Source organism: Haplochromis burtoni, unplaced genomic scaffold (genome assembly GCF_018398535.1).
Source record: "Haplochromis burtoni strain Fernald_Lab_line unplaced genomic scaffold, NCSU_Asbu1 Contig_128, whole genome shotgun sequence".
In the NCBI taxonomy this organism is placed as follows: Eukaryota; Metazoa; Chordata; class Actinopteri; order Cichliformes; family Cichlidae; genus Haplochromis; species Haplochromis burtoni.
Window position 1 is genome coordinate 1,390,233 of NW_024582489.1, and position 12,214 is coordinate 1,402,446.

Genomic DNA, 12,214 nt, shown 5'->3' on the forward strand with positions numbered 1-12,214 from the left:
TTTTTTTCTTTGAGTAACCCTGTTGTTTGTTTTTTCCACAATAAGCTTTTAGTTTGCTATTTAGGGTTAATTTTCTACATTTTATTAAGTCACATGTAAATTTGGAGAACTGCTAAGGGGATTTTGTTACCATTTGGACGAAGTCACAACAGCTGGTTTCCCCCGATTAAAGTCTAACCTGTTGCATGATTTGGTGTGTTAACTACAGAGAAATAGGAGTGGTATCAAAATATTAATCTGCTCCTTTAAGCTGAAATGGTTACATGTATCTGTGCATGAGTGAAGGTAGAGGGGTGCAGAAGTCAAGGTTTTCTCTGCTCGTAGGTTCTAATTCAATAATGACTTGCTAATCACTCGACCTGTGGTTCTAATTAAAAGTGCCATTAAGTGCTCCTTGATTCTAATCAGGTGATGTTTGGAGAGGTTTGGGAGGAGGGAGGGGGGGGGTGTTCTCACTGTTCCATTTAACCTTGAATTATGTAAAAACAACCTAACATGGTCCAATTCAGTCATCATCAGTGTTGTTGTTGATAGAAATTATGTTTACATGTTGTTTTAGTGTGTTTTTTTTTTTTTTTTTTTTTTAATGTTATTAACCATGTTTATTGCTTTATTATTTAACTGGTTCATGTAATGTAAGTAATTCAATTGTATTAAGATTATGTATTAATATATATGTGTATAATTTTTTTTATTTCGTGTATGTGTGTGTGTCCAGGGGAAGGAGACGACTGAGGAGGAAGATGAAGTCGCTGTTGGGATGGAGAAAGGCTTTATGGACGAATTCTTTGAACAGGTTTGTTTCTCTCCCAATCCTGATCCTTCCTTCTCCTTTTTTGCTGTCAATCACTTTTTCTCCATTTACACATTATCAGGCTCATTGAAGGCTAATCACTTGTCAGTCCAGGTAATTTGCTACTCCACAACATGCCCGGGTGTTTTTCCTCTGCTGATATTGAATCTAATTGTGCTGTTTTTTTGGAGCGCTGTAATCAATCTCATGCCGTTTGTCTTCTCTGGGGTGCGTTTTTATGATTTATAACTGTTGATGTTGTTGCTGGTGTGGCATAAATTGTTCTGCATTTTATTTCATTTGAAAAAGCCTTTATTGATTCAACAAATTACACCAGTGCTCTACTCGCCCAACTCTGAATAACATTGATATTTTTCATGTATTTCTCTCAGTCTTTCCTCGTGGCACGACAGATGCTGAGCTTGTGTGTCAGCGGGGGATCGTTATTTGATCCCCGGCTACATTTCTAAGTTTGCTCACTTACCAAGCAATGAATAGTGCCGTAACAGCCCCCGAGACACAATATCAACCAAAATTAAAACTTTAAAAAGCAAAAACGCGTTCCATAAAAGTGATAAATGGATTTGCATGTCACTGAGTGAAATAAGTAGTTGATACCCAAGCAGATCTTGTTGGAGAAACCCTTATTAGCCGGCACAGCGGTAAGAAGTCACCAGGTTCATACACATCTCAAGAGGGATTTTGGCCCACTCCTCTTTAAAGAAACTCTCTCAGTCCGTTAGGTTTATTGCCAACCACTGCAGTGACAGCTTCGTACATGAGTGTTCTGACTGAGGAGAGGAGGTTCTCATACAAGATTTTATGGTGCATGGCCCTGTCCATTGGTCCCTCCTGTACTTTCCTGTACCCTTAGCACATAAACAGCCCTAAAGCATAATGTTTCCATCGCCGTGCTTGACTGTGGGGTTGGTGTCCTGTGGGTCAGCTGTCTCTTCCTCCAAACACTGTGGGTCAAGTTGATTCCAAAGAGCTCGATTTTGGTTTCATCTGACCATAGCACTTTCTCCCAGGCCTTCTCTGAGTCATTTAGATGTTTACTGACAAACTTCAGACGTCCTGTACATGTGCCTTCTTGAGCAGTGGGACCTTGGGGACACTGTGCTGTTCTTGGTGACTGGAAACCCAATTGTCTTCATTATGCAGTTTTTGGCTGATCCACCGCTTTTCTCACGATCATCCTCCTGTTATCTTTCCCCTGATGTCCTTTGACAGCTCTTTGATCGTGTCCAGGGTGGTAGAGAGGCTGGAATGCAAGAAACTGATTCTGTGGACAGACGCGCTTTATACAGATAGAAGTTGAGATCAGGAGTCTCTCAACAATACTGATTGTAGTCTTTAGATTATCGTCAATATTCTGTCTCTCTTCATTAAAATAAAATTACCATAGAAATTAGACTGTTCACTTCTTTGCACGTTTGCAAACTTACAAGTTCATCAGAGAATAAAATAACAATTTTCCACAGCGTAAATTTCTTTTCACATACATTTGGGAGCGTGTTCCCAGTGCGTGCCATGCACGTTTGCTGAGAGTACAAGCTGAACATCATTATAGCTCTCAGAGGGAGGGCCTCGTTTCAGCATGGCAGCAGTTGACATCTCCGCCCCAGAGAGAGGGAGACCCACTGGGAATCATCATTCATATGGTGCCAGGCCTTTTTTTACCCGGTGACGGCGTTCACTGTGAGAACAGTAGTGTAATTTTTTTTATTACTTGTGTTGTTGGCAGTTATATTTCTTGTATTATATGCGCCACTACTTTCATTTTCTAAAACACCTGGGATTTACCTTTGAAGTATTTAAATCACCATTGCAAATGCTGCTACAAAGGTGGGTCGGGCGAGGTTGAATGGCATTTAGCAGCATTTTTGAGTTGCGAAAAAGGTCTGGCAACCAGCACTTTGATACGTGAGCTTTCAAAGCGCCGTGAGACAACAAACACATCGCCAAAAAGCCGCAATCATCAGTGACTGAGCTGAAAGGAGATCAATCAAAACGTCTGTATAGATATTTAATATTTCAGCACAGACAAGCGTCAAAAAGGAGAAGAAGTAGCCTTCTTTACCGACGTGTGATGGAAATATTGTTTTTATCATCACAATATTGTTGTTAAGTCATCAAAAGCACTAATTCATGCAACTGGGCAGCATATAGATGTGAGTTGATTAAATGTGCTCAGTGACTGCCTGCGATTGTTTAACACACTCCACCTCTCCACCCACTTCCAGCATTAGCTTTTAGATTTCCCCATCAACCATAACTTCATGTAAATTTAAATGTGGTGAAGTGCACACCCTGCCAGATGTTTGAGCTTAGTAACAAGTTTGTGTTAAACTGGCTCAGTTTTGGAGAAACTCGGCAGCAGAGGCAATCAAAAAGCACCTTATAGTATGTAAATATTGATAATAAATGAGTAATTAGTCTGTGAATACCTCTTCTGACTGTGTGCGTATCCTCGGAAAATCTTTTCTTGCTTGGAGTCATCTGATCACAGGTCAATCAAACAGGCCACCTCAGCTGCTTCTGTCCACAGTCTTATTATTTTATTCATGAGCCAAAGAATGGGCAAGAGACGAAATGCAGATTAACCAGAAAATCGAGAGCTTGTCTACTACAGTGGTCTCTCAAATGGAGCAAAAATGTTAATGCGCACAGAGCGGGGAAGTTATGCTTGTAGTAGTTGGCTCGCCATCGGCTGCTTCATTCATTCTTCACCATTAGTGGCTCATTCATGTGCTTTGCGGCTATCAGATGACTACTAATGTGTTATCTTGTTACTGCAGCAGGTCCCTCAGGTGCTTTAACCACTTAAAGTTTTTAGTTTTTTCTTTTTTAAATTCAAGGTTGATCGGACTCTGGGAGCAAGAGAACCCACACAGGCACTGCACGGAAACCAGGAAAAGGGCTAAGGATAAACTGGAACCAGTGACCACCAGAATGAATGGTCTCTGGTGGCTCTGCCATGCTAATCTTTTCTGGCATGCACTTTTCTACCAGGAAATGATTACTTTAAATCATTCAGGATTTTGGAGGCAATTACCTTCATGCTGCGATGAAACATTCATGCCCCAATCGAGATGACGATGTCCCCATCAACAGGGCAAGAAGGGACACTCAATAATTTGACTGTGAAAATGTTGTTAATCATGTCTTCAAAACATTGAAGATTTTGGACTGACATGTCCAAGTGTTTGTACCCCTCTCCTCAAAGCAAAAAAGGAGGAAATGATTTTGGAAGAATGTCGTTCAGTCCCAGAATCAATGCTTAGTCACTGTGCAGACTCATGCTCAAAACGTATGCTCTCTTTTTTCCCTTGTTTTTCTGAGTCTGAGCTGTGGCCACCTTTTAAAACATTCCCTGTTATTAAGATCACAGGTGGCTAAGGTGGCAGTGGCAATATTTGGTGCACATGCTAGTATACGGTGAAGGGGAGGGGGGGGACACAATAGAAGAGCACCATCTAAAACAGGAAGAGAATCATCAATCGGCTTGTGACTCAGCAATCTGGCACATCTGGTACAGCTGTCCATTTTGTTTAAAAGCTCGTCTAATGCTCCGATGTTGCCTATCCAGGGTGTCATGGCACGGGAGGCTGGGCACTAGCGAAGCAGGTAGATGGCCCATCACAGTAAGAGCTTTTCTGTTCAGTTCAGAATCACCAGTTTTTGTTTTTTGTTGTTGTTGATTTTTTTGTTGTGGAAAGCGAAGCACTGGACAAAGCCCACACAGGCCCAGGGAGATCATGGATTTGAACCAACAACCTTCATTGTGTAAAATGACCGTGCTAAGCAGTGCACCAATGTGCTGCCCCGTTGAATGCAAAATATGAAACAATTTTGGTATCTCTCAGCTACGCCTGCACGTCAGCAACCAGAACAACACATTTTTATATTTAAAAAGAAAGTGCAGAGAGTTTTCTATTCTTTCTTTCTTCAGCTGCGAAGTCTAAAACTCCTGAATCTGAGGTTTGACAGTCAGTACAGAGGTAATCCAGGGTATAGCTTCAAAAAGTCTGTAATTATGGGATGTTTTAGCTCCGGAGGATCGCTGCAGGCTGCAGCCATTTCTCTCACATTTGTCTCATTTATGTTCTTCTGCTGCTTCCCGCTTCTGACAGACTGTCTGTATCCCTGATATAGAAACACAGCCCTCTTTATCTGTCTGTAATTTTCAGTCTGTCTCAAGTGAAGAAATGAAGGAGGCAGAGTTTGACTGAAACATGTAGACGGAGGGATCCACAGAGAGCGGTTTGACACTGAGCTAAAAGCTTCAGGGAGTGTGAGAGTGGCAGAGTCGTTAGGAGAAGTTAGACAGCAAGACCAGAGAGGAAGAACGGGTATCAATATGTGACAGAGAGATGTAGATGGTGAGGCAAACTGAAGAAGAGGAGGCGCGGTCAGGCTTCCACCCCGACTGGGTGTGTTAATTAAGCTTTCACTAGTGATCTGCAGGGATAACGGACAGTGGAAATACCACTGTGACCTTGAGTCACACTGTAAACACTGAGTGTGCATATTGATTTTATGTTGTGGAATTTTTGTAAAGATGAATGTAGCCACCTATGGTCATGCTTAGTATCTATCTGTGTGCATGCCTGTTTATGTGGAGATTAATGCACATAATACCTATAGGGGTAAGAGTTAAGGCTGCATTTGTCAAACCAACAGTCGGTTTTAGCAGCACATGGCTGAATATCTTCCTGATGCTGTCTAAACTATGCGATTATGTAACAGTCACTGAAACTGCCCACCCCACATGTCACACAATGAAAATTGTAACTAAAAGAATTGCTTATATTTCCGTAATCTTTATTAGTGCTGTTGAAATAGTGGCTACACAGAGAAGTTCTAATTAGTTTAATTAGAAAATTAATTTAGGATCTGCTTCATGTGATGTGGCTCGTCTTTGAAGCTCATTAGCCCGGACATGCGTTCACAATGAAGTGATTAAAAAGCTCTATTTTTTACATTTAAGTAGCGTTTTTACTTTGTTGATTATGAAAATCTGCAGTGCAGTTTTTCTCTGCAAGCTTTTTCTGATACGTGCTTTTATAAATATTTACAGTACTGTGCAAAAGTCTTGAGCCACTCCTTTCTTTATATTTTGCTTCCGAGGAGATGGGTTTGCCTTGAAGAATAGTTTTCAGGCTTTCTGAAGTTTTTCAAGGTCTTTCTTTAGACATCATCTGCTCCTCACTTATTTTCAGTCAAGTCCTTGTATCTGATCATCTTCATAGGAATATTTTTTTTCTTTCTTTTTTTGGTTGTATGCCAAACCACAACGGAAGTCTCAAGGTATGAAGCAGTGTTGTGTATAAAAATAACTTGGGAAAGAGCCAATTTTAAATGATATCTTTATACTCTTTGTTACTAGCAGCCTGTACAATAATGCATCACTTGTTCTCATTTGTTTAGTTGAATCTATGAAAAATACAAAAGGCAAATGTTTGACAGTGTTTTTTTTTCTTCGTTTTTTTTCCCCCCAGTAAATTTCAGAAATACTTTATTAATCCGAAGGATTAATAAAGGATTATATCCAAAAGAGCAGTTACTGAAAACTTCTTTTCCACATTGTGTGGCTTTTAGAAAACTGAGGTCTATTTGTGTCCAGGAGGTCATGAGAGAAATGCAACAGTGAGCGCTTACAGCCATCTGCAAAACACGGTGGAGGCTCCGTCCTGGTTGTCTCAAGATGAACTTTGGAATGACTTTTAGGAAGGTGAAGAGCTACTTGATTATGAGTAAGCTCTTATGTAATACAACTCAAGTTTAGCTGAATTGTTTTGCTTTATGTTCTGTGTTTCCATATATGTTTGCATGCTTCTCCTATTTCTCATTCTCCTAAAGAAACAGAGACGTGATGGGTGGCTCAAGACTTGCACAGTATGTGAATCATTAGACTCCTGCTATAAAGTAATCATTTCTTATGTATTCACAACAGCAAGTGTGTGAATACATTTGTATGCAATATGTTGAGGCTTTAATCTGCTTTGGCGTTGTCTGAGTATCAGATCGTTTAGATGGATGCAAACACTACTCTAAGACGCAACTAAATCTAAATCGTGATGCTGTAGAAAGAGTTTAATTTGAAGATCTAAAGATGGATAGTAGATGAGGCTGATATTTGAAATTATGAACAATTTTGAAAAAAATGTTTAAAATATGGATAATTCTAAGAAAATAAGTGCCTAACAGTGAGCTAAAAAAGAAAAGGCAGAGAAAAGATCGTCATCTTCAGCTATTTGTCAAAAAATGTCTTACTTTTCTTACATTGTGCAACAGAGCCCATTTATGCTTCACCTGATGATGCAAGAATGAAGTGAGCCAAAGCAAGAAAGACTCGCTGTGGCCTCGAGGCTCCTAATCATTCTCCTTACCAGATAAAAATGAGACTTTGACACTAGAATAACTTAAAACTAATGAATTACTGCAATATCCAGCTGGGATTAAGGCTGCTTAACATGACATTTGTACAAGACACAGAGAATAATAACAAATGTCTTCGGTCAAAAAGTCACAAGCAGTTGCAAAACTACCCTCCAAGTACGTGTATCAGTTTGTTTTTACACATCTGTGGGCTTTTTAGCCTCGTCTGATCATGTTTTTCTCTCATACCAATAAAATTTATCTGATGCCTTATAAGAGCAGAGAGATGTGCCATGACTCACTAACGTGTGATTTCTAAACCGAGGCAGCTTAAAGTGGTTTCATCTTCTACTCTCTTTGGTGTCCTTCCTTTCTCCAGTCCTTTCTCACTCTCTTACATCTTTAACTTTTGCTCTCTTCCCCCCATGATGTTTAACTCTGCATTCACCTAAGCGACCCACCCACAGTGTCTGGTCTCTCTCCCAGTTGTCTTTCAGAGCCAATTATGTTATTAAAAAACAGAGCTAATCAGAAGCCAATTAAAGAGATAACTGGCGAATAATCACCGGGGCTGAGAAGAGGAAATCTCAGGATTGTAGTAGAGCTGTGAAAACTGACAGAGGAAAAGTGGAATTAGAGTTAAAAAGCCAAGCCAGAGAGATGTGCAAGGAAATGACTGGAATGACATGGGGATAGGCTGGCCTGTAGCAGAGCAGGTGTAAAGGAGGAGAAAATGATCAGCAGTTTGATGGACTGAGATGAAAGTAGAGATTGATGAAGTCACTGACAGATGTGACCCGCTGATTTTCCAGCTGTCACCGAGAGCCAGAGACGGCACAGCTGGGCTGCCAGGCAGCAGGAAGTATAGGCGAGAGGTGAAGGGGTAGAATATCAGTCCTGAACCTCAGTGGACTTCAAAGGAGGAGATGAATATGATGCACTTCAAGGATCAGTTTTTGTCAGTGTGCTTAATGACTGAGTTAAAGGCATTCATTTCCATTTATTTGCTGTCGATAGCACTCGTGTATCTGTAAGATACGTAGGAGGCAGCAGCGGGTTACTGGGAAAACTTTTCCTAGCTCACTTATCAGTCTGTAGTACAAACAAGCCAGATCTTGAAATCTGTGTCAGAATTAAACAGGGTATAAATAAGAGAGTTGTCCAGTTTTGCATGGAGAAATGATGACTGAGGCTGGATGAACTTGGAAAAACTTTCATATTTGTGGTCTTCACAGCATCTGCCAGGTGAGTCACAGGTGCTTCCTGCTACAGAGCAGATCTAAAGCACCTTTTTGTGTCTCGCTCTCTTGACAGGTGGAAGAGATCCGGGGTTTTATCGAATCGCTGGCAGAGAAAGTTGAAGAGGTGAAGAGGAAGCACAGCGCCATCCTTGCCTCACCCAACCCAGATGAGAGTAAGGCTCTTTTGTCTGTTCTGTTTTCTAGTGTTTAGCTCTTTAAAATGACATACTCAGGGTAACTCTTGCCTCAGAAATACTGTACTTTTGTTCTGATGGGACTCGACTGCCTTAGGAGATTCCATTCAGGTGAAACTATAACTTATATTCTTTTAACCAAAGTCCTAATTTATCCAGAATTTGAATGGGTTTTTATTAATCATATCCACAGTTTTATTTCTCACTTGTTAAACTTGTTACCTACCCCCCAAAATCATAAAATAAGAGATGCCACCACTAGAGCAAGTTTAATGATTTTAAAAAAGGGGCCTACAACAAAGTAAAAGGATAAGGCCACGTGCAGTACCAACCACACTGATGTAAACTAACATTAATGGGGAAATAACCATCAAAAGAAATGGAGAATATACCAGTGCAGAGACACACGATACGCCGGACCACAGGGCTAGGTAGAGACCGCTTGTGCAAAACCATCCTCAGATCTCAATCTAGCTTTGAAGGCTTAAAAACAACCTTAACAAATCACTTAATGTTGTGTTGGTTTTAATTTCTTTCTTTACCCATCGATTTGTTGCTCCCTTATTTCCAGAAAGAGTGATTCGCCATGACTTGATTTCTTGATTCATTCAGCCGAGGTTACCACGACTGACCCCTTGTTTTCACCTATCGCTGTTTAATGATAACATCAATGTTTAATACTGCAGTGATTCAGTAATGAGTCAGAGAAGCTTTTAATGGAAAGGAGAAAGAGAAGAAAGCCAAAAGTCACAGTTTGCCGTCTAATGTACGACGGCAGCCAAAAGCAGGATAATCGTCGCAGAATCCGCTGAACAAAGAGAAGAAAAATGACTGTGTCGTTTAAAAGAAATTGAGGAAATAAAGAACAATTTGTCAGAAAGAGCAAGAAAGGCTGTGTGCAGACTGGAGACTTCAGTAGAAGTCAGAGGACCTTGAAAATGTTTCAAAGCGCTCCACCAATCCGTCCTCTCTCTGCTTTTGGGGCATTTATACCCTCACGGTGAAATCTCTTACCTTCCCGTTTCTCCATTTTTCTGTTTTTCTGCTTTCTGTCTCCATCACTCTTTACTGCTACATTTTCCTTTTCAGCTGCTGTTAACCATATTTCATACTTCCCAGTTTCTCTGCTGTCTCTTTGCCCATTTGTGCCCCTCTTTACATTGCTTTTGTTCAGTCTGTGCTGGATACTCAATCCATCGTTCCTGCTGTCTTTTTGCTCCACAATCTCTCATCACCTCTTCTTCTCTCATTTTATATCAGGGCATTGATCTTGACCCTTGTTCACACAAGGGGGATGTTACTCATGCTAGTGACACCTCCTACTAATAATTTTCCTTTCCTCCTCACTTATTCCCTGCCTCCCCTCCCGCCTGCAAATATATCTATGTGCTTGCAGCGGCAGGCATCAGATGGGCCCTTTATCTATCCTGAGCGTGCAGATGGACGCACTGAGCGGAGCAGCAATGAGGAAAGGTGTTGCATTTATGATACAAATTCTCCTGCAGGTCATTTCCTGACTGAAATAACTGTGAATGAAATCAGAGCCGTGTGTGCGCCTTTGTGATAAATGCTAAAGAACCGTACATCAATCAACGATTGATGTAAATGTCAGGGTTGTTCATTACAGGTAGGTCATTATGTTCTGTACTTTCTACCCGTTGCACTGCGACCACTGACGGCGACTGAAATAACCTGGAACGTACATTCAGGACGCTCATTCGTTTGCTGAGTAGATATTTATACCCTGTGTGTTTTTGTGGATATATTTACATATTACTACTTTGGTTTAGCAGTAATTTCCCTACATCAGTGTTTCTTGTTACATTTCCTTACATTATCTGTTTCTGGGACCTGAGGCATGACTAAATTTAATAAGTAGTATGATAAGTAGGATGTTGAAGACTGATCTGCTAGGCGTGAGAAAAAAGAGGAAGACCACAGAGGTTCATGCATATAGTGAAGGAAGGTTGCTGTGGCAAATGTGGATGCTTTGCATAGGGTGAGATGTGGGCAGATGATCCACTGTGGCCACCCCTAAAGGGAACAGCTGATAGAAGAAGAAGAAGGAGCACTTAATCTCTTTAAACAGGCACTGGATAAAAATTCTCCACAAAGGAAGGAAAACATTTATGAAATTCAATTTCAAAACCACCTTCTGACAACAGTTTAGTGTTGGAGCAGCTTTTTAAATTAATCTGCATTCATAAAAATGCCCGTCACGTTAAACATGATGTGCTGGCGTGGATATCTGCTGGCTCAGAGTTTTGGACATTGTCCCTGGCTAAGTCTTCATATAATAGCTGGTGGGATCCCTAAATGATTAGCACTAAAATAACTAATAATATTTCCATGATAATAGATGCTAATCTTATGATGTGAAATGGATTTGTTTTGCCATTTCATGATCAGAAGCCACAGTCTTAGTAAAACTGAAACGTTGACCTAATGAGAAACTAATCTCAAAACAGAGATTCAATTCATCCTGGTGGGAACACAATTGTTTTATCCAATTTCACCGTTTATCCGTGCATTATAAGGTCTGCATGTGTATATGTGTGTGAGTGTGGTTGTGCGTGTCTGTGTGAAAACATCATTTTTTTTGTTTTGGCTGCTGTGGTTCTAATTGTGATTTTGACATTTCCCTGCTTCTGCTGGAGTGTGTCATCAAAAGTAATTGCACAGTGGCATTTCATTGTGAAATCTAATGCATGCAAGACCTACGCTCATTCACTGCTGTATCGAAAATGGAAAGTCTTGCTGATATTCACTGATTTTTTTTTTCCTCCCCCGTGGTAAGATGAATCAGTTCTGCTTCTGAAGGTTCCTCCCATCAAATCAAACTTTACCTCCTTGCTGATGCATAATAGGCGAGTCTGTCCTTTTCTTATCCTCTTCTAGCACAAGTATTTTGCTACTCATCCAAGAATCTCGACTCTTAACTTCTGTTGCTTTTCCCCCCACATAAAAACGGGTGTTTACAGAGAAAATATCCAGTGAGCGGCAGTTCTGTGTGAAAATATCTTGTTGATGTCAGAGGAGAATGGCCAGAGTGTTTCAAGCTGACAGAAAGGTAGCAGTAACTCAAATAACCACCTGTTACAACCCAGGCATGCAGGAAAACATCTCTGAATGCAGAAGATGTCAAATCTTGAGGCAGATGGGCTACAGTATCAGAAGAATACACTGGGTGCCACTAGTGACACCTAAAAACAGGAAATTGAGGCAACAATTTGCACGGGCTCATCAAAAATGGAAAAATGTTGCCTGGTCTTTTGTGTCTCAGGTTCTCCAGCAACATTCAGATGGTTGGATTAGAATTTAAACGGCATGAAAGCATAAATCCATTGTGCCCTATGTCAACGGTTCTGGCCCTGTAGTGGTGTAACGGTGTGGGGATATTGTCTTTAGTACCAGTTGAGCAGTGTTTAAACTCTACTAGTGTCCAATCATTGCTGCTACCATGTCCATCACTTGGTGACCACAGTGAACCCATCATCTGATCACTGCTTCCAACAGAATAACACACCATGTCGCAAAGGTTAAACAATCTAAAATTGGTTTCTTGGACATGATAATGACTTCACTGCGCTGCACTCAGATGG

At 40.7% G+C, this 12,214-nt stretch overlaps 1 protein-coding gene across 3 annotated transcripts in view; it reads left to right on the top strand.

Moving 5' to 3' along the window:
• LOC102292079 (syntaxin-1A) overlaps positions 1 to 12,214 on the top strand; it is an 83,194-nt gene that overhangs the window by 30,396 nt on the left and 40,584 nt on the right. For all 3 annotated transcript variants that reach the window (XR_006054770.1, XM_005929940.3, XM_005929939.3), the window contains exons 2-3: positions 719 to 796; positions 8,492 to 8,591. Coding sequence is in view for 2 of the 3 variants with exons in the window: in XM_005929940.3 (XP_005930002.1) it covers positions 719 to 796; positions 8,492 to 8,591 (178 nt within the window). In the remaining variant the exon portion in view is untranslated. The remainder of the gene's footprint in view (positions 1 to 718; positions 797 to 8,491; positions 8,592 to 12,214) is intronic.